Below are 21,809 nucleotides of genomic sequence, written 5' to 3'. Positions count from 1 at the left end.
TGACGAGCTAAGAACATCTACCACAAAAAGAAGTCCAATAAATGCTTCTATTTCACTTCTTCACCGGCATCCCTTTGTCTTGTATAGCTTGTACAAATTTTTTGTATGCACTGATTAGTAAATCACACAATGTAATTTAGAATCTCATCAGTAAAGAACGGGCTCTATGTTGCAGAAGAGGACTTAATTTCATTTCCCACATAAGGGAGGCACTGAAATAAATTGACGTCGCTTTTGTATCTGTTGCTGGTAGGACAGTGGACACTCCTTATCCTTTATCTGTCTCTACCTACATTTTGCCTTATATTTCACACACATCCCCTTCATCAACAGATTGTTCAGATTCTGTATCATCCTCTTGTACGTCATCATCCTCCATATTATTGTCAGATGCCAATTCATCAGTATGGTAGGTTCAGGAAGTCTTTCATCAATAAAAAGCTTCTTCCAAACTGCTCTGGGATTAAAGATGTTTTCCTCCTGTTGCCTCTCCTCCTTATCAGCGCTCTCTGAAAGCCTAAAAATGCATTGTTCTTCCTTTGGATCCATAACGTATTCTAATTCTAGTGTAACCTAGTTGTGTATGAGCAAACATGCAATATTAAGAAACAAATGTCAAATATGTAAGTCTCCACCATGAGGTGCATGCAGTTCAATAGACCAAGAACATGAACAAAAGACGTGCTTGCTCACTAATTCCTTACTAACGCATACTGAGGAAGCGGAGAGGGAGGACATTGGCGTAGTAGTTGTGTGGACAAGTCTGTTAGATAGTACTGAGGGGGAAGAAGCACTATCTTTGAGGAAAGATTATTCAAAATAAATAGCATCTTTCGAAAGGACCAGTCAGGTCCCTTCCCAGGTTAAATTAATAGTCTTATCCCTGTGGTTCAAATACGATTTAAAATGTGGCTATCATCACAATATTGATAGTTGTGTCAAATTGCAAGTGCTTTTGCTTTTACCTCTTGTCATTTTCTGTTGTCATGAAGGAAGATTTTTGAACTAAATGGGAAATAAAAGCATGTCCTCAGACTTGATTGTTCTGTACAAATGGTGAAAGGTATATCATAATTAATATTAATTAAATAATTAATTAAAATAAATTGAAGTCACTTTTGTATCTGTTGCGGGTAGGACAACTATTGCTTATCAACTATTGAAGTGTTTGATGCCAATGAAACAGTGATGTGAATCAGGTGATTATGAACAGTATATATGATGCTTTGTTTCACAATATCTGAAGTAAACTCTTCACTGTAAAATAGCTGAATTACTTCTAAAGGAGGTAATGGCCTGCTTAATGCATTAGGGTCATAAAAGACATACTTGTTTCTGTTCTCTAGCTTTTCCTTGATATTTCAATTTTCCAGGATATCATTATTTCTTCACTTTCTAACATGCTTCCTGTTCCCAAACAATGTAATATTCAACACTGTAGCACTGAAACCACTCATTTCAGCATCATGTTCGCTACTACCATGAGAATTGTCTTGGTCTGGAAGTTTAACTTCCTCAGAATATTTTTCTACAGTTTCTCCCTCAAGTACTGTACCCTCATAGGTATTACAGTGGACGGCTTTGGCATCACACCTTAGCTGCTGTCCACTTACGATATTTATTGTTCCTCCAGTGGATCCATGAATACATCCACGCAGTTGGCATGTAACATATCCCAAGGCTTATCCTCCTCCATTAATGTCAGGCTCATGCACAGACAGGCTCTTACATGAGGTGAAAATGAGAAGGAAATATTCAAAAAGTACACTGAAGTATGAGAAAATATATAGAATTTTAAGAATATGTTAAAGGTTACTAGAATAAAATTTTATGTTTATGATATATATCAGGAGACATATATGTCCCCGTTTCTACCATTAAGGTAATTTGCCCCATACTAGTCATCCACTCCCAGGGGTGCTCAGTTCGAACTATGATGAAAAAAAAATTGCCCTAAAATTACATCCATCCTGGATTTGATGGGGAACATTTAACTAATATGGACACTGTGAGGTCAACTAAAGCTACAAATAAAGCAAGGCAAAGCATGATGTCAGTTTTGGAGGAAAATCTGTTTTTTTAAATAAACAAGGAAAATAATTTTAAAAAACAGCAAAAAGTATCAAATGATCCAAATTTTTACATGACTTAGAATTTTTCTTTCAGCTTGATGAAGTCCATCTTGAGAATCAAAAATTATATTACAAATATACAATGTATGCTGACACACATACTTAACATATCAAATCATATTTTGAACATATCAAATCAAATCTTGAAGTTTTATTAATTTTACACCTTGGGCTTGCGTGCTCGCACCACGCTCCTGGCTTTACGTTTTGATAACGCTTTTAACTGTAGACGAGTATGTTCCCCTTTCTTGCACACTTAACATTGCAGTAGGGGAGACAAAAATGATCTAACTGTACAAAATATAACACGCTGAGTGGTAAAACATCCTACGCACAAAATATATACACCTCGAATCATGAGCAATCTCATGAGTACAACAAACCTTGTAAATCGGAACCATACAAAATAAAATCACATAAGTTGCAAATATACGCAATCAAAGAGACAAAAACATGTCATATTTTCCAGGGCTCACCAAGAAAGCATGTGGCATTCATGCAACTCTCATTCACTCAAAGCCTCGATGAAAAATATAAGGAAACATAATTTCACACCTTAGGCAACACATCTTATTCAATGTAGATTCCTGAAATAAATTACATGACACAAATTCATAAAAATAACAGTAGTCTTTAACTTTCAACGCATAATTCAACGTTGGTTCCTGAAATAGATTAGATGTCACAAAAATATTCCTCAGCGTGGTTATATCACAAAAGAAAATCCAAACTAAATGTCGCAATATAAAAATCTTGCCTACTGCAACACGTAGTGACATAGACAAAAACCAAAAATATCATCACGAAGTATAGGCCGCTAAAATAAACTTTCCTCGGTAGACGCACATATCGCCCTCGCAGACACACGGCGGAATGACTCAAAGCAAAGATTCAGTCTCCCAAAATAATGCAGCAATCATCAAAAAAACACAGGGTCCAACCCTTTATACATGCTGCTCAACAATCTACCCGAGGCAAGTTACAAAAACACTAAGATGCTGGCCTTTCAAATGAAGAACGCGTCCTCTTACTCAAAATCACACTAAGCCATATCACTTGTCCTAAAGTTGCCAAAACTGAATAAGTACATGAAATGACGTCATCTTAATATTCGCTCGCATGAAAAGAAACAAGACTGCGCTGGTCACAAATCAAAGCACTTGTGCTGGTAAAGTTAAACTTGAATAATACAGTGGCCAACTCTGTAATATCATAATCTGAAACTAGGAAATTGCCACATAGGCAATCGATCATGTCCAAACTTCGGAAGGTTACTGAAATGTCTCCACTTTACAACTCAAGGAACTCGCATTAATGATAATAATAAAAATAAATTCACAGAAAATTGATTCTAATTATTCAGAACTTGAAATACGAAACTAGGTCAAGGAACTCTTGAATCAAACACTAATTTACACTCTTCTTGATATTCAAAATAGTCGTGAAGATGACGCTACCAATATTTGTGGATCCAGACTCCGTCTCACACATTCTCATTCACACATCTTGCAATAAATCCCAGAAAACGTGACGGCATGTTTCCGTACACTTTGAATTCCCCTTAATACTTTAATCTAGTCCTTCCTGACTTTAATTTAAATTTTTATTTACATTTAAGCCCAGAGACGTACACTGCATCTCAAACATCAAAGCAGAACAAATCAAAATAAATGACGCAAAAATAAGAAACTGACTCATAAAAGAAATGACGCTAACCACTCAGTTAAAAATCTGCATAAAATGGAAAGAAAGCAAGCTGTGACCTTATGCAAACGGTCCACATTTAAGTTACAATTATATTTACATTAACAGGCTTTCTAGCATTTACTTTAATAGGATGTAGTCCTACCGAACAAAAGCTAAATTTACTGAAATTAAATATCAAAACTAACTTATCCCCTTTTGCAACATCAAAACAAGTTCACACTCACATAATCACATTGAAAATTCTGTACTCGTCGTGTACTCATCGGCCCCCATCATGTTTTAGCCAGCCATATCAATAATGATGCCTTCAGAAAGGACTTGGATTGGTCCTTTGGTCTCCATCCTGCCGTAGAAAAGTGATGTCGTATTTTCCGTCGCTGCTTCTGCTTCTGGATGTCATCTAAAATATCCCCTCGTTCACGATGTAGAAACTAGGTCAAGATTAACCTGCCGGTTACTAGAGTACTACGGCCAGGGTAATTTCCACTGACCGTGAAACCAGTTCTCATTCAGCCTAGTGGAACAACTCCTCTCATCTCACCATAACTAGGTCAGATATTTCCCATGTATATGCAAGACTGGAATTTGTAAAATTTAAGCCCTCGGGAAACTATTTACACAGGGAGGCTACTATGCATTCGAAATGATTAAATGGAACTGTTCTCTCCCTGGAAATCGAAAAATAAAAGCTATTCTCAAAAGTTTAACATCTTCAATAATTGAAATGCAGACTGAGCATCTTAAACCAAAGTTCAAGTCCCCACACGATCAAGAAACGTAGGTTCTGACCCACACTTGCGTAAATAATACTTCTCTCGATGTTACCTACACAGAATCTCGCTAAATAATAGGGTAGCTAGCCCACGCGCTCATCGCTTTTATCAATTCGTTCTCTAAAACACCGTTGTATCCTTGATTGGGGCCATCACTTACATAGACCAATGCCTAGCCAAATTGACGGTGACACTATCATATCATTGCTCCAGCACATCGCCCTCGTGATGCTTACTTCAAACATATATTTCCAGCTCCTGTAACCTCTTGCCGGGCTTCCGAAATGTTGCCCGTTGGTCTGGCCATTGGAGTTCTATTGTTTCCTTGCCCTGCTTTGTGTATGTCATGTCGAAATTCCTCCTCCTAAACTAAGCTGGCGAGCAAATAAACCTGAGCTCCAAGGTCCCTGCAGAAATTGCGACATGGGCTGCTGAATGTAGAGTTCCCTGCTAGTTACTAGTACTTAATAAAATAAAATCTTCTTTATACGTTCGAATAGATGACTGATTAATTAAAGGAGCACTTCAATAAGGGCTCACTGTAGAACAATGGAACATAGACGTCCCTTATGAACAGTATATATGACACTTTGTTTCACAATATCTGAAGTAAACTCGTCACTGTAAAGTAGCTGAATTACTTCTAAAGGAGATAATGGCCTGCTTAATGCATTAGGGTCATGAAAGACGTACTTGTTTCTGTTCTCTAGCTTTTTCTTAATATCACATTTTTCCAGGATATTGCCATTTCTTCACTTTATAACATGTTTCCTGTTCCCAAACAATGTAATATTCAACACTGTAGCACTGAAACCACTTATTTGAGGATCCTGTTCGCTACTACCATGAGAGTTGTCTTGGTCAGGAAGTTCAACTTCCTCAGAATATTTTTCTACAGTTTCTCCCTCAAGTACTGTACCCTCATAGAAACTAAAGTGGATGGCTTTGGCTTCACACTGTAGCTGCTGTCCACTTAGGATATTTATTGTTCCTCCAGTGGATCTATGAATACATCCATGCAGTTGGCATGTAACATATCCCAAGGCTTATCCTCCTCCATTAATGTCAGGCTCATGCACAGACAGGCTCTTACATGAGGTGAAAATGAGAAGGAAAAATTCAAAAAGTACACTAAAGTATGAGAAAATATATAGAATTTTAAGAATATGTTAAAGGCTACTAGAAGAACATTTAATGTTTCTGATGTACATCAGGAGACATGCTGTGAAGTAAAATTTTTTTCAATATAATTTGTGCTCGGTGTTGCAAAAACCCAACACTTGTAATGTAGTTGGTCTGAGTGACCCGTTGTTGCATCCAGGATTATTCATTTTCTCGGGCAGGCAAATGGTGTTATTCCTAAGCTACGCTATAAACATGAGTCCATCATTACTACTTCAGTTTTGCTACAGTTTACTTACTTTGGTTGTCTGTTAAACACTGCCATTCTCAGAGTTAATTCACTGTTTGAATGCACAAACTATTCACACAAAGACATACTGTCAGATTCGGTGGGATAGATGGAGCTCGTAGCCTTATCAATGGAGTAATTATATGCCAGATACCAAAGGGTTTAAAGTACCTGCTGCTAACTTTAGGACAATGTAGACCACTGTATGCTATTGCAAAATACGTCACCAGGAACTAATGTATTAAAACTCTCCTAAGCACTGGGATAAGAAGCATGTCCTCTGATATTAGAGAAAAGTAGCAGTATCACTCAGCTCGTCTTGCTTTTGTGACCTCCTCTATATTGCAAAATATTCAGAATTTTCTATAATGCTGTAGTATGTGAAGTTAAATTTTTGGTCTGATATGAAGGGGGAAAAAAATCGAAATTTGCTGTAAGACAGCATTAAACAATTAGCAGCTCTTGGATCTCCAAAGGGTATAAGTTGTACAATATCACCATGTTTTTGTGTGTAGAGAAACGTTGGTCTGGCTCCTTGGCTGAGTTGTAGTCATAATTACTTTTGGTTCACAGGGGCCTGGGTCCTATTCCTGGCGGGACCAGGAATTTGAACCACGTCTGGTTAATTCCTGTAGCTTGGGAGCTGGGTATTTGTGTTAGTCTTCATAAAACACTTCCCTCTATAAACCATCACATAAACAACCAGTAATGATTACATCCTCCCTCATAGGGTTGACATTAGAAAAGGCAGCCAACCATAAAAGAGGACTAAATCCTCACAAAATGCCTACCTCTGTCAAACAGGCAAATACCAGGAAGAATAAGAATGTACTGAGGTGTTAAAATACATCAGTGATTTCCAACAAGGCAGCCATGGTCCTAACCCCAACCAGTGCATATGGGGGGGGGGTTAAACCAAAAGCTGCGTCCTTGTGGTTCGTTTTCCTCTTAAAACTGGACATCCTATATCTACACTCGTGCAGTTGATTTTCTTGTAGAACTGTGAGCTTGCTTGCATTAATCCTGACAGGGTTGGTTGATATTTAATAGTGCTTAAATGCAAGAAACCTGGACCAAATTTCCTGGCACATTAAATATATACTTTTTTCAGGGCAAAATTGTGGCATTCCGGCATCTTGTAAGGTTAATAGAAATGCAGGGACATAAAGTACACAGCGGTATATTGTATAAGCATTTGAGTCTCGTAGACACGATAATGCATGTTTCTGATTAAGCGTAATGCTGCAGTGAACTTTTGCATAAATATGGTGGTTAACAACTTTCTAGTATCATTTTGAAGAAATCTGTTGGATGCTGTGTTCATTTGTGTTACTTAAACTATTAATTGCCCTTATTTGTGAATAGACAGGCATAAATTGATAATTAAACAAATGTATAATTTGGATGTCTTTGTGTTTATAGCATGCAAATGAAGACGTGGAAAAGATGATTCTTGGGAACAAAAATGATATGGAAGACAAGAGGGTGGTGAGCAAGGAGCGAGGGGAAGCGGTGAGTGTTTTAGCTAGTTACAGAGCTTCTTTAAAATAGTAAGTATATAAATATGTTGCATACCCAAAACATGCTTGCTGTTATAGTACACATCTATTTCAAATAATGATACGGATGTTTGTGTAGTTCCCTTTCTCCTCTTACTCATACTAGAAAACTGCTGTCCACATATTTTCATGTATTTGTTCATTTCTATGTCATGTTCAGGGCTGTTTCTAAGAAGAAAATGCTTGCTTGAAATCTCAGAACTCAGCATTTCGACTCCCGCACATTCATAAGATTGGTGGCCAAATATTTCTCAGGCCCATAATATGACTTTTTAAAAAGTTATTATGATTATACTCCGGGAAAATGAGCCTCCGTGGCTCAGGCGGCAGCGCGTCAGCTTCTCACCACTGGATACCGTTGTTCAAATCCCGGTCACTCCATGTGAGATTTGCGCTGGATAAAACAGAGGCGGGACAGGTTTTTCTCTGGGTACTCCGGTTTTCCCTGTCATCTTTCATTCCAGCAAAACTCTTCACTATCATTTCATTTCATCTGTCAGTCATTAATCATTGCCCCAGGGGAAATTGCAAGAAAATAGATAATTTTACAGCTTAAATCTAGGTTGATCTTTGTTACTATGGAAAACATCAATAACACATCATATTAACCTTAATGTCATTTATTCAAGAAAGTAAGAATTAAGTTGATGAGAAAGGTAAAATGTGAGAAGTAAGTTTAAAGTTTGATTAATATTCATTCTTCTCATAAGTAATAATCATCGGTGCTCATATAATCGACATCAGTTGTGCTATTTGGCTTCTTGCCTCTCCTATCTTTCACTATTTTTATAATATATCACGGTTGAAATGTATTATTAATTATATCCAATAAAATATCCATTTTATATATATATATATATATATATAAAAATTGCATCTTGACATGGGAAATTGTTGGTTGTATCCGTCTGAAGGATCATTCTGTACATTATCATATCGTTTGTTGTTCAAGAATCACCTAAATCACAACATGTTTCCTTATTTTATACTAGTTTTCATTAACTTTGCTTAGGACACATTTTATTAACACAGGATTGATATTTTATTTCGTAGCATTTCAATATAAGCTCCTGGAAAAGATAAGTTTCTCATTCGACAGCATAAATTTGCTTCTATTCAAGTTAAAATTACTATGTTAACCATCATCATACTTAATATAAATTCATTTTAATGTAAATAATCATTGGGTGTGTCAAACAGGATGATAAGATTCTCAAATGTGACCAAATATATTAATAAATGACCTAATGTGAGAGTTTTTGTATCTTGCCTAGGGAAAATCTTTTTTGAAAACACTATATAGTATCTACTCTCAATTATATTTATCACACAATATGATAGTAATTATCCATGTTAATCTCCATTATGCCATCATTATTTGGGAAAAATTGTAATATTAAGCTAAAATATCCAATTGCATAGCCAATTATTCTTATAAGAATTCCTTTATGATGATCTCGATCTACAATGACATTCCATATGTATGTATAACCACATCACCATTAATCTACTGTAGGATATGGATTCTCAGACAATATACTGCTACTGTATAATAAACATATATGATCCTCCTGTGTGTCAATATAACTTTCCTTACTCTTCAAATAAATAATTTATATCTCATATCTAGTCATCATTTTACCTGATATCCTTTCATATTCCTTCATATATTTCAACTATATATATATATATATATCATCTGACGCTCAAAAAAACCTTATTTCCATTTACTCCCAGTATTCGAGCAATATCCTATCAAATAACGTAACCATGTTTTCAGTCTGCCATTTTCTCCATATTTAATGCATATCCTAATTTATTACGGTAACATATAACCTCTACACATTGTAATATCCTTTGGCATTGCGTATCGAAGATCCTAAAATTATCCTTATTAATATTTCACATATGGTACAGTATAACATGGCTAAATGGGATTCTTTGTTTTCATTAGAACACTATCAACACTTCATTACATTTCCTAACTTGGGTTTGTCTTATATTTGGTGAAGACTACCTATTCCCTTATATCATTGGCATAAATAATCACTCGTGAGAATATAATGTAATTTAAGTCATTCTGAACACTCTAAACAAATCTATCAATGTGGGCTTTAACTACAGACATCCTAACCTTGTTATTATTTATCTATACACATGATTAAATTATATTATTGGCTAACCTCTCTTAGCAAAACTTATCCTTTTCCGTCCCTTTCCAGAATGATATCATTTGGTCATCCTCTACAGCTCGGGATTCTGGTCATTCTGCTTGGCCAGCATCGTTGGTGTCATCGTGGGCTAGGGGTCATCTCAGCCATGTCGGTCCAGTTTGGAATCATCCAGATAGTCGACTCTGTCTTCTTAGTAAGCTGTGGTTTCCTTCAAAAACTCGAGTGAGAATAAAGAATACAGTGATGAGATCAGCTGTGACATAACAGTTTCAAAGCCTTCTAACATGGGTTATATAATTTGGTTCCGCTTAATATAACTTGGTATAATAGCAATGTTTCTATTAGATCTCCAATATGTCTGCAGATATTTCAATTTGTTATAGTAAAGAATGGCTTTAATAGTTGTTTATCGTCTTTAGTGCGGTGTAGTGAATATTATTTCTTAAATCATGGCCTTGTCGTTGTTTGCCGCTGCGAATCAGTTTGTGTGGTGTATTTTATTACTTTATGCGTATTTGTTAAATCTTATAATACCTTCTTGTGCTGTAGGCTTATATATGTCCTATAAACAGCTTTTCTTTCTTATTTCCTTCACTGTTTCTGAGAGTTTGACGCGATTTTACTACTTTTTCAGAATACGTCCATGTACTTGAGTTAGGCTTCCTTTTTTTTTAAAAAAACAGTGTCGTCTTTAACAATTTCAATATCAATTTTGTCTTGGTCACTGCCACCCCGATTTTATTCATTCCAACTTTGCGTTACTCTCAATTCCTTGATATCTTATGTTCATTGTGTTTAACTTCATTACTAGTAATCGTGTCCGTCTTAATTCGATTGAGCTTAATTGCTAGAGTAGTGGAATGGCACATGTTAAAATAGCAGAAGACTGGAACAGACACAATTTGTGAGTTTTCTGAAGGGTGGTTTGTTTTAAAATATTTTAGTGTCTAGTTTGGATTCAGCGAAATGACAAAATGAACATACGCTACCTTCCTATTTTTCTTATGCGGATAGAATGTGGGTTATTCAAGATAAACCCCATGTGCAGAGAGAAAAAGGTAGGTTTTCCATAGATTTTGACATTTAAAAAAAATTTAATGCAAAACTGAGCCATGTTGGGCCAATTCTGATGGTGGATTTGCATTCAGCGAGTCAAAATACATTGGTTCATTTTTTGATTGTAGCAACTACTTTTTTATTTAGATTCATAGCATACTTACAACATTAGTCATTTTACAGGCCTTCGAAGTAATCACCACCATTGTGAAGCACTCGTTCCCAGCAATGTGGAAGTCGTCGGATGCCGTTGAGAGCGCCTGATCTCTGGAGGTCACAGACTGAGTGGTCGGTGGCCTGGAGAATGTCATCCACTGTGCGGAAGCGGACACCTCGAAGTGCTGCTTTCATTTTAGGGATGAGATCGTAGTCTCGGGGGCTGTGATCTCGAGAATAAGGGGGGGTGGTTAAGCATTTCCCAGCCTTAGTGATTGAACAACTCGGTCACAGCTCCTGGTGCTTACGGCCTTGCATTTTCACGCAGAATGATGGGTGGGTTAGTCAGGAAGTGTCCTCGTTTTCTTCTTAGAGCTGCTTTCAGGTTCATTAGCAAAAATGCACAGTAATACTCCGCATTAATGGTGTGTGTTGGGGAACGGTATGCTTTATGATAACATCCCAGTTGTAGGCATTGATCAGCATGGCCTTCACATTGGTTCCAGTCGGCCGAACCGTTACTTTTTGCGGTGACCCGTGATGATGCCACTTGTTTGAAGTTTCAGCTGTGGTTCATAAGCTCTGGCCCAGGTCTCGTCAGTAATGATCATCTGCCGTAAGAAGGCCTCATGTGCTCGTTCATAGCGCTCCAAGTGCGAACGAGCTGCATCATATCGCAGCCATTTCTTATGTTTGTATCGTTGGCCAATTCAAAAAATTGTCGTGTTCCGATCAGCCAGCACTAACGCGTTCACATTCTGCACATCTTCATCACTTCCTGCAAGATGACCAGGCTGCAGCAAGTCTGTCACATTTTGTTGTCCGTCTTTGAAGGCCTTGAACCTCGGTGCTACAGTACGGTGTGAGAATGTTGAGACAGCAACCAGTTAACCAATACTTTAAGGAGACGAAGTCAACAACAAATATTTTCAGTTTTCTTCTGGTCTTTGCTACCACAGTCACATGGTAGCAGTATCTGGCCGTCACAGTAGAGGAAGGTATTGGTAATGTTTGAACTAAAATTCGTGTTTCAGAAACCATTATGTACCTTAAAAGTGTTCTTTGCCCATTTTGGAAACTTAGAAAACTGGAGCTGTCTGGTTCTTGCACCCACATTTTAATTTTCTCCAGGAATTCCTCAATATTTTATTTTTTTCCGGTCTGGGGTAATTATTATTGTACAGTAAAAAGTCCATTCTATTTTACATTCTTTTTTGAACTTTGATTACAGTTGAACCTTTGCACTGGCCTGGTACCATCAATGAGCCAGCACAAGTTAAAACACCTAGGGAGCCAAAAATAGCCCCAAAAACACAACATTAAAAAGAATACAGGTGTGGGACCTACCTTAAGCAGGTCAGGGTGTCACTAATTACCCATGGATCCATTCATATACTGGAATGGTAAGATTGTTGAATAGAGTTAACAAAAGAAAATAAACACCCTTTTTCAAAGAAAGATAAAGAATTTTAATTCTGAAGACAAGTTTAAATTAAGATCATAAAATAGAAATATTGTCTTCGTATGAGTAAAAAATAAAAATTTTATGGTCAGAATTAAATTAACAGGTTAGGAAAATTAAATTAATTTTAATCGCGGCTGGCCTACCCAAACAAAAGGAAATCTAAAATCATTATAACTACAGCAAGTTAGGAATAAATCTTGAAAACTTTAACAACTTAATGCTTTTTCTTGTTCAGTTTGAATAACCTAGTTGAATGATAAGATTTCTTCTTTTAATTTTGTTACACTTCATTAGTATTGGGTTCCTTCCAGGGAGCTTTCGTAAGCAAATCATAATTCATCACCTACAAGATCGAATTTACATCGATTACAATAACCACGCTAAAGGGAAAGAATGTTAACATGAATGAGGAAAGAAAATGCACAAAAATAACTTGTAGGGGGAAATCAACATGAAAATACTCCTCCAAGATTCCAAATCCTTTACAGGAAAATCAATTACACCAACCAGGTCAATCAACAATGGCAGTCAACACCACCATCGCTACGGTAATGTACATACACTAAAAGAAAAAGGCAAGGACCTATCCCGAAACAAAACACAATAATAGGAGCTTACTAGTAGATCCCAAAATTCAAGAATTACAAGTTAAATTAAATTAAAAGGGGAACAAAAAGTTGATATTGAGAATGGGATCTAATCAAAATTTTAAACCACTTGCAGAAACTCACATGGTTGTTAAACGCACGAAAGACCAAGAGAAGTGGTTGTTTCCTTTAAAGCATTATTCACTGTCCACGAAGAAAAAATCCAAAATTAAAATGCATGAGGTAGACTTACTGTTCTGTTGAAGCTCGTAGAAATATGTTAAAACGTATTACAACATACCCACCATAGGTGTGGCTTATTAGAAGACACTCAAAACTGTTCACACCAAATCACAAGAGAATTCGAGGACGGTGAAAAAAAAAAGACTTCCGAGGGTGGTAACACCCTCAAATTAGTGCATTCATCCTGGATCCATGATCCAGGCCAGGTCTCGCAACACCACCTTCTCCTATCGTGCCAGAACAGGGAGTCATGGCCGACACAAGCTTACAAACAGTCATGGCCAGCCCAAGGCATGAAGCCGCGCACTCATTCGTCAGGCACATCGCCAACGAGGTTAGACCTGCTGCCGCAGAGAGCATCCCAAAGCAGGAACAAATTACCGCTTCTCGTGCCAAGTTGAAGAGAATGGAAATTCTAAGTTCCCATGGAGGGAATTAGATATTTTTCCACCAATAGAGCATATAAAAAATTAGATGTATGGCTTTTCAGGCTTTTGCTCTATTCACCAGCATTTTATCTCCCATATGCAGTTATCAGACTGTGCCTCTTAAATAGGCTTCTGATAAGTTCACCTGCATACACCCCAGCGTCAGTGGGTAGGGTCTGACACATCCCACTCTAATGAGTCTAGTGTCAGACCTAAGACAAAACGCTGGTTAATAGAGCAAAAGCCTGAAAAGCCATACATCTAATTTTTGATCTGAAAGTTGAAGAGATACACAACGAAGTATTTGAGGAATAGAAGCTTAGATCTCAAAGGCGAAGTGGATATTACAATTAAAAATGTGACAGCAAGTCAAGAAAATAATAGTAGAAGACAAATTGGAAATAAATTCCCACTAACACAGATTTCCACGGTGGGTTTGCCACATCTAAAAATGTTAATGGAGAGGGCCCAAAAATGTAACCGAGGTTACACCTTGATGCATCATTCCCGGAACTGTCGTTTTCTCGTAATAATCGTTCAATTTATTTGGTCCCAAAAATGTTCCATATAAACCAGTGGTAAATTTCCCCGCATCTATCGTTCGTTGAACTATCATTGTATCACATCGATTGTCAAAAAATTTGTCCTAGGCAACATTTTTCTGCATTGATCAATCAATCATTCGTAAGAAAGATATATGTAATTTTTTTTAAGTTTAGAGCGACAACTCAATACTCTAGCATAGAATAGCAGGAACCTGTTACAGGAGAATGTACGAGTGATTCAGAGTTGTTAGGATCTTGTAGGCGTGAGTGTCGTGCGCAGATTATTCACACACAACTACACTATACTAGCCTTTTGGCGCCAATGCTTCTCCTTGACCCACTAAATGACCGCTATAAGTATTCTTATTTACAGGAATTAAAACGGAGCCACTGTAAAACTCAGATTTGTCGCCATTTTCTGCGTTGCTATTGATTGGCTAGGGCTGCCGCCTTCATTAGAAATGAGAAAATCGCACAGTTTAAAATAGTCGCTGCGTGCGCCAGGTACTTTTTAATTAGTCACAGGGTGATTAATCGCGTCATACCTTGTGGAGTGTGTGGGATGCTAGAGGCCTGTTGACCACTTTGTTGTCTTGTTACAAGCCAAGCCAGACCAATAGTCTTTTCACTAGACTGGTCTTGTAACTAGTTCCTAAGTTGCCAGCCTCGTATGGCCTGTTGTGACACCGTCAGAGACTCGCCGTGTTGGATTTCTTACCGCTGTGACATCGTCCAATGTATTTCTAACCTATTATCCACGAAGGGTCTACGAATCTTTACGAAAATGCAGGTTATCGCTGTAATATCCATGTATATCTTTAATATGCAATAAGAGAACTGACAAAGGTTTCAGTTATCACAAAATGTAAAGAAAATTGAAACAAAACAGCGTAAAAGTTACTTTTTTATTTTCATCGTGTTTATCATGGTCGTAATATTTTGATGCCGTTATGTATGGTATGAACATGTCCAGGTGCATGGCTAAATTGTTAGCACATGCTGGCCTTTGATCCAGGGATCTCCATTGGGTCGGGCATTTTAACTTCCCTTCGTTAATTTCAACAGTTCGGGGCTCTACGTGTGTACCGTCTTCAGCATTAGAATTGATCACATTTTCATAGACATGCAGGTTGCCTGTCACTCATCAACTCGAAAGACCTACACCAGACCTCTCCACAGGACATTTGTTGTTGTTATGAAATTTATATAATGAAAAATGTCCAAATACTATACGCGTATTTTATTATTTTGCTTTCCCCCTACTTTTTATGTTAGCCGCATTTATTGTTTTCCGGCATCTGTCATTTTGCCCCTCCCCCTTGAAAAACTATGCATTGAGGTTTTACTGTATTCTGTTGCATATGCAATCCGTCATTTCCACATACTCTTCAAATGTTCCTTCATTATCAATCCCACTCCTTGCCCATTGCTCAAATATAATACGTGTACCATCATTATTCTCCTTCTTCCTTCCTTTCCACTTTACATTGCTACATCCTCTTTCTCTATAAAATCATTTGGCTTCAACTTTCCCCGTCAGGGTCGTCACATTGATATTGCACATTTTCATGGTGTTGATTACTGGTCACCCACTTTTCAGTTCCCCCAGCACCTCATAAACTGTGCGGAGCCAGGCTGGCTTGGTTGTACCAATGTAAGTACAGTAAAACTTGCTCAAAGCAGAACCTGAATAAAGCGGAAACTTGTCCACTACGGAAGTTTTTCTTAGCTTACGGTGTTATAATGCTTTTACTTTTGTATAATGCCAAATCTCCTCAACACGGAAACGAATAACGGAATAATTTTAAAAAATCTGCTTCTACAATGCAGAAAATATTACGAACTGATGTCCTATATACAATATTTGTGCATTGCTGCTGCTGGTATGATCGTCATTGAATGGACAAACTGAAGCACGTATTTGGACATCCCTGCCCTCAGAGCACCCGCCTTTCTATTTCTTCACCAGGGCACTTCAGGAATTTCTGTGAGTTAAAGGCCGATAATCTGCTTTCTAAAATAAACAGGTACTGAGTGATACGGATGATGGAACGAGTGAAGCGCTTGAAAACATATCGGCAATATCCGACCTGTGTCAAGCAAGAAACGTTTCTTGAGAATCAAGGAACTTAATTCGAAGTTTGAAAACTTACGACACATTACAAAATTTTGCATCAGCTACAGTCCTTCTAGCGTGAGGAAGGCTGAGAAAAAGGTGCAGACAGAAGGAGACAAGCAAGAAGATGATCAGATCAAGATTCGAATCCAGGAACAGGCCCATAGTGCTTTTGTGACTTAAGGCAACTAGACATTTCATCAAACTCTTCCAGGGTTCTTGACCTAATAGGGTCAGCTCAGGGCTGCACTCAGAAAGACATGATTTGAAAGAAGACGAAAGAAGTTTCTTTGTTTGATCCATGGTAGAAAGCTTAGTGTTGTGAAGTACTATATAGAGTGTTGTGATGGAAATAAGTTTAAGGAGCGTATATCCAGTGTTGTGAAATAGTGTTGTAATAGTGTCAGAATGATGCACATACTGTGTGTAATAGTAAAGCACTAATAATAATTAAAACAAATCAATGTACTACAGTACTATGTACATCAATCTGGATAGCTAAGCATCGTGCTGAGACAGGTAAGTGCTGAGTAATGGCAAAAAGACAATGCTTTGTGTAATGCAGAAACTTGTCTAATTGAGAAAAAATTGTGGTCCCTTGAGATTCCACCTTGAGCAAGTTTTATTGTATAAGCTATTATTACGATGGGGTTAGCACTCCTAGGCCCGGTTGTATAAAGACATCTGACTGGAGATCAATTAAGAACTTAGTTCTGAAAATGAACTGAGGTTACGACTTCATCGCGTTGTATAAAACTGAACTCGGTTTACACATGTGTAGTTCAAATGTAATCGGAGTTCAAAAAAGTGGACGTGGCAACACCGCAAAACAAATGAAATACGAAATAGCTCGGCCCTTTGGATAATACATAAATGCCGGGATTGACCTGGCCGTGACTGTAAACAAATGAAATACGAAACTGCCGTGACTGTCGAAGCAGGAGAAGAAGAAGAAGAAGAAATATTGAAATCTCGCGAAGTAAACATGGAAGGAAATTCAAAGGAGCGTTCTGCGAATTTCACACCGAAATAAAAGGACGATCTGGTGGATATTGTACTATCGAGCTACAAACATATAATAGAAATTAAAAGAACCGATATGGTGACATCAAAGTTGAACGAGAAAGCCGTTGACTTGTCAATTTAAAGAAATCTCCAACAACCAATTGAAAACTTCTTGTAGCATAAAACATACACATGGGTGACAGGGGATAATTTCTTTGAGTAGGTTTTTGTAGTATGTCCCTTAACGTCAGTTCCAGTCGTTCCTCAACATCTTTCGAGAAACGGAATCTCATTTTGAACATTTGATCACTCATTTCAATCATCGGATTCCGTCTGTACCGAAAGACGCGAGGAGTTCATTGTAAAATCAACTCTTCTTCATCAGACGAAAAATCGGAATAATCTGACATCCCTGCTAGTTGCTTTGTTTTGTAAACTTGAAACATAATTTAAAATAATTCATTATTGAAGCAGTATCATAAAACTAAGTAACAACAACGTGTTGGTATGGCAGTAGGCTATTGTTTATATGATATTCTCATAACCTCACTTCTGAAAAAATCTAGCGATCTTTAGCAATATAATTTAATTACTAGCATTCAAGATATTTATAACTCATCTCGATATTATTAAGACGCGGTATTCTTACGCATATACGATACATGGAAACACTTCTCAAGTCTTCAGGACTAGTTCAATGTTTAATATGAACGATAATGATCTAGGTTCAAGGAGATTAACCGACGAATATTCGCCAGTCAAATCTGAACTTAGATCGAGACGAGATGATCTTAGATTAGCGTTTATACAACGGAAAATCGAAGTTCAACTTGACTGGCAGCCATTTTTCCTCGTTAAACTCAGATCAAATGTTTTATACAACCGGGCCCTAAAGGCATATTAGAGCTACTAACAGTGATTCTTCAAGCCACTTATAATATGAAGAACACAGTCTGTAGCTCCTCCAGAGGTTGACAGATGCTACAACTCATGGGTTACAGCTTCCACCATCTCTGCCTTACGGAAGCCCACCTTCTCCACCTGCGATGCAGTTGAGATCTTCACTTATTACCCCAAGGTGTGACCCATAGCAGGTCTGAGACTTGCGTATGTATGATCCCCTCTCCCTGAGATAAGGCTGCCTCTAAAAAGGGTCCCTGTTTCATAAAATGATAACAATAGCTAGCAGTAATAGAACATAAAGAGTATGTCAAGACTTCACTTTATTATAAACAGTAGCTCAATAACCCATGAACATTGTGTTAGAAGAAGATGGATGTGAAGAAAAAAATCAGGTGTTGTAGTGTTCTGAGGTTTGAATTCTACTGTCTAGAGCAGCCATTCTGAATGTGACTTTACCTTATTCATTTCAGCCAAACATAGGAGTTTTACCCTATATCTAGCTCCAGAACTTCTGTTACCATTTTGAAATTATATTTTCCAGCACTTACACAAATGTAATAACTCAGGACACCTAAGTACTTGCAAGTGATGGCCAGTGATGTTTTATTTGCTAGAAGGTAATGTGAGGAAACCTGAGGAGAAGACTACATTGAAGATAGTTAAGAAAAATCACCTTAGCCCAGGCTCACATCACTCAAGTCAGCTACTCGACCCTCTGGTATTATACGTCTTGGCACGTTTAAGTTCCATTTTTGTAGTCGATGTTCAGCTCCATTAATTTGTGGGAAAGAATTTTCATGACACATTTTAAGTGTTGTAGCTTCTTGTTTGACATGTGTACAAACTATAACAATTTGTTTTTACAATCCTGTCTTGTATATTAATTTAAGTAATGAACACTAAAAGGCAGCATGTATATATAGGACATGAAAATTGCACAATCTGAATAGTTTTCATTGTCGTTTGAACAAGATTATCTTTGCATTCTTATTTCCAGCACTGGTGATAATAGAAGTAAACTGAGAAATGCTGCTGTTTTTTGAGCTGTTCCTGATTTATTGTTTTGGCTGGAATGTGTTTGTATATTCTGGTTTGTAATATTGAATCTACTTGCAGATTGCTCGTGAGCATGGGATTCGTTTTATGGAGACATCTGCAAAAGCAAATATCAATATTGAACGTGCTTTCAACGAATTGGCTGAAGCCATCCTGGACAAAACTGCAGGGAAGGATCCAACAGAGGCCCCGGACAAAGTAGTGATGGATAGACGCAATGACTACCGACAAAATCGGTGTTGTTAAATGCATCATACGGACTACTGCTACTTGTGGGAGGGACTGGGTCCCAGCATCGTTGGGGTTTGCCCTTGCCAAAGCTTGCATGTTTGTGTCAAGTGATAGCGAAATGTGATTGCAGCAGCTCAGCATTGCTGCCTTTACTCCAAATAATTGGGAAGAGACTGATGTTGGGGTAGCAATTACAGACTTGGAACGTTTGTTGATTATAGTTGAAAGTCCATATCGTTCACTATCAGAGTTGTCCTATCGTTATTTACTAATTGTCTTAAAATGAATGCCTTTGTTAACTCAACTTTGAGTAGTTAAGTACCTTTCTAGGAGCAATTCAAGGATTATTTAACACTCATCCGGTCCTTATAGCCTCTTATATTCCCTCTGTAGTTTTATGAATTTATATTCTTTTTTAGTCTATTACCACTTGTGTAAATTGGGACCCACTAAGAAACTGTGAAGCCTGCACCTCGTTATTAATTATTCTATTCAGAGGCCCTCTCTGATTGTGTGTGTGTGTGTGTGTGTGTGTGTGTGTGTGTGTGTGTGTGTGTGTGTGTGTGTGCGCGCGCGCGCGCGCGTGTGTGTGATATTAACTTACAGAAAATATTTCTGAACTCTCTATGTGGTCTAACTTCGGAGTAATCCCAGAGTTTAGATAACACCGGAAAGCCTGTGATGTCATGCTTTTTCAGTCTTGTGTATTAATTGTGTGCAAATTATGGCTTCGTATGTGTTCTTCCAGTTCATAATGAAACAAAGATTGTATTCTTTTTGTTGTTAGTCCTCTTTAGTTGATGGTTATTATTTAAATGAAATTTGTGCTTATGCTGTTACATTGTATTGTACTTTTTGTTTAATGAAAGAAACTGTTGCCGAGAGAGAGACTGGGCTTTTTAACCTCTCTTAATAAAGACAAATCTCTCGATGTATGAGAAATAAACAGTGCTAATATTTTATCCTATTAATCCTCCATAGTTTGTTCAATTCATAGTTGAGGACTGGGAATCTTCATGTGATTTTGAAGTACAATTTCTTGTTAAGACAAGTATTTGATTTCCTATAAAGTGTGGCAGTTCTTTCACTGCAGCCCTAAGAGAGTGAAAGAAGCTACGAGGTTAGTGCTAACTAGGGGATTGGGATATATTTTGGATGACTGTATGAACTCTCCCCCACTGATTATTTAACTGTGTTCAAGATGTCTAATTTCCACTCGGTTGTTCTTATCAGATTGTGAAATTAGCTTTTTATGTGAAGGGATCTGTGATGGAAACATGGATACTCAAAATGGAAGTGTGTACTCATGAAGGCATAACAGTGGGTGCTGTAACACTCTGTGGAATGGAGAATTAATGCTTTTGCAGTGCTTGTAAAAAGGATCATAGAATTAGTGAAGCAGATAAAATGGACACATGAATCTAAATTCAGTGTGCAGATATTTTAACCTCCTATGACTTCAGACTCTAATGATGGCTTACCTTTATCATCGCTCTCTAGTATTCATAATGCCTCTCCACTTTAAGAGTAAATGCGAACATCATGAAGTACTTGCTTTCTCTGCCAGAGTGCTGCTAGCGTGCAGTATTCAAAACGAGCGGCACGCAGTTATCACAGCTGTTGCATTCAAATGGTTTTCCTGTCAATCGGCTCGCTGCGTAGATATTTCACCCTCTCCAAACGTTCGTTTACTTCATCTCCAATGTTTTTTAAGATAGTCGGGATAAGTGTTTTGCAAATTACCTGACCTAACTTCTCAGCATGATTTGAACTGTCATTTGTGTCACACTTTAAAACCGTAACTCTTCTAAACAGGGAGAACTGGGGTAGTTAAATTCATACAAGCTCCTGTATTAACAAATGTTGCAACTTCACACACAAAATCATTTACAGTGTTTGTGAAGATTTTGCAGGATTTCTGTCACTGTTTGTGAAATTTTAAGGATCACTTCTATGGCACTGATTGAGGTGACATGACACTGCTAATAACATTCATCTCATGAGTATGTTAATTTCATTGTTTCAAAGGAATTCCTGTCTTCAGAATTGTGTTGAGGGCAAGTACTACAGCCCTTGAATCAAGCATATCATTGTTGCCTGAAGTTCTCCTCAAAATGCTAAAGAACATTTCTAGGAAATCGCTGTTAAATACTCTGGTTAGCACAAATTGAAAGCCCTATTGCAATAAGTATTAGACGGAGAGTAGTGTAGAATGTGTAGTCAGCCGAGTAGCCTCGTTAGTTTCATTGCTGAGAAAACCCA

At 37.5% G+C, this 21,809-nt stretch overlaps 1 protein-coding gene across 1 annotated transcript in view; it reads left to right on the top strand.

The window, feature by feature from the left end:
• Positions 1 to 20,051, top strand: part of Rab10 (RAS oncogene family member Rab10) — an 82,129-nt gene extending 62,078 nt beyond the window's left edge. Inside the window, exons 4-5 of the mRNA XM_067142080.2 lie at positions 7,446 to 7,535; positions 19,377 to 20,051. Of these exons, the coding sequence (XP_066998181.1) occupies positions 7,446 to 7,535; positions 19,377 to 19,562 (276 nt within the window). The 3' untranslated portion in view covers positions 19,563 to 20,051. The remainder of the gene's footprint in view (positions 1 to 7,445; positions 7,536 to 19,376) is intronic.
• Positions 20,052 to 21,809: the final 1,758 nt, after the last annotated feature.

Source organism: Anabrus simplex, chromosome 2 (genome assembly GCF_040414725.1).
Source record: "Anabrus simplex isolate iqAnaSimp1 chromosome 2, ASM4041472v1, whole genome shotgun sequence".
In the NCBI taxonomy this organism is placed as follows: Eukaryota; Metazoa; Arthropoda; class Insecta; order Orthoptera; family Tettigoniidae; genus Anabrus; species Anabrus simplex.
This window is presented reverse-complemented; position numbering and strand designations above follow the sequence as displayed.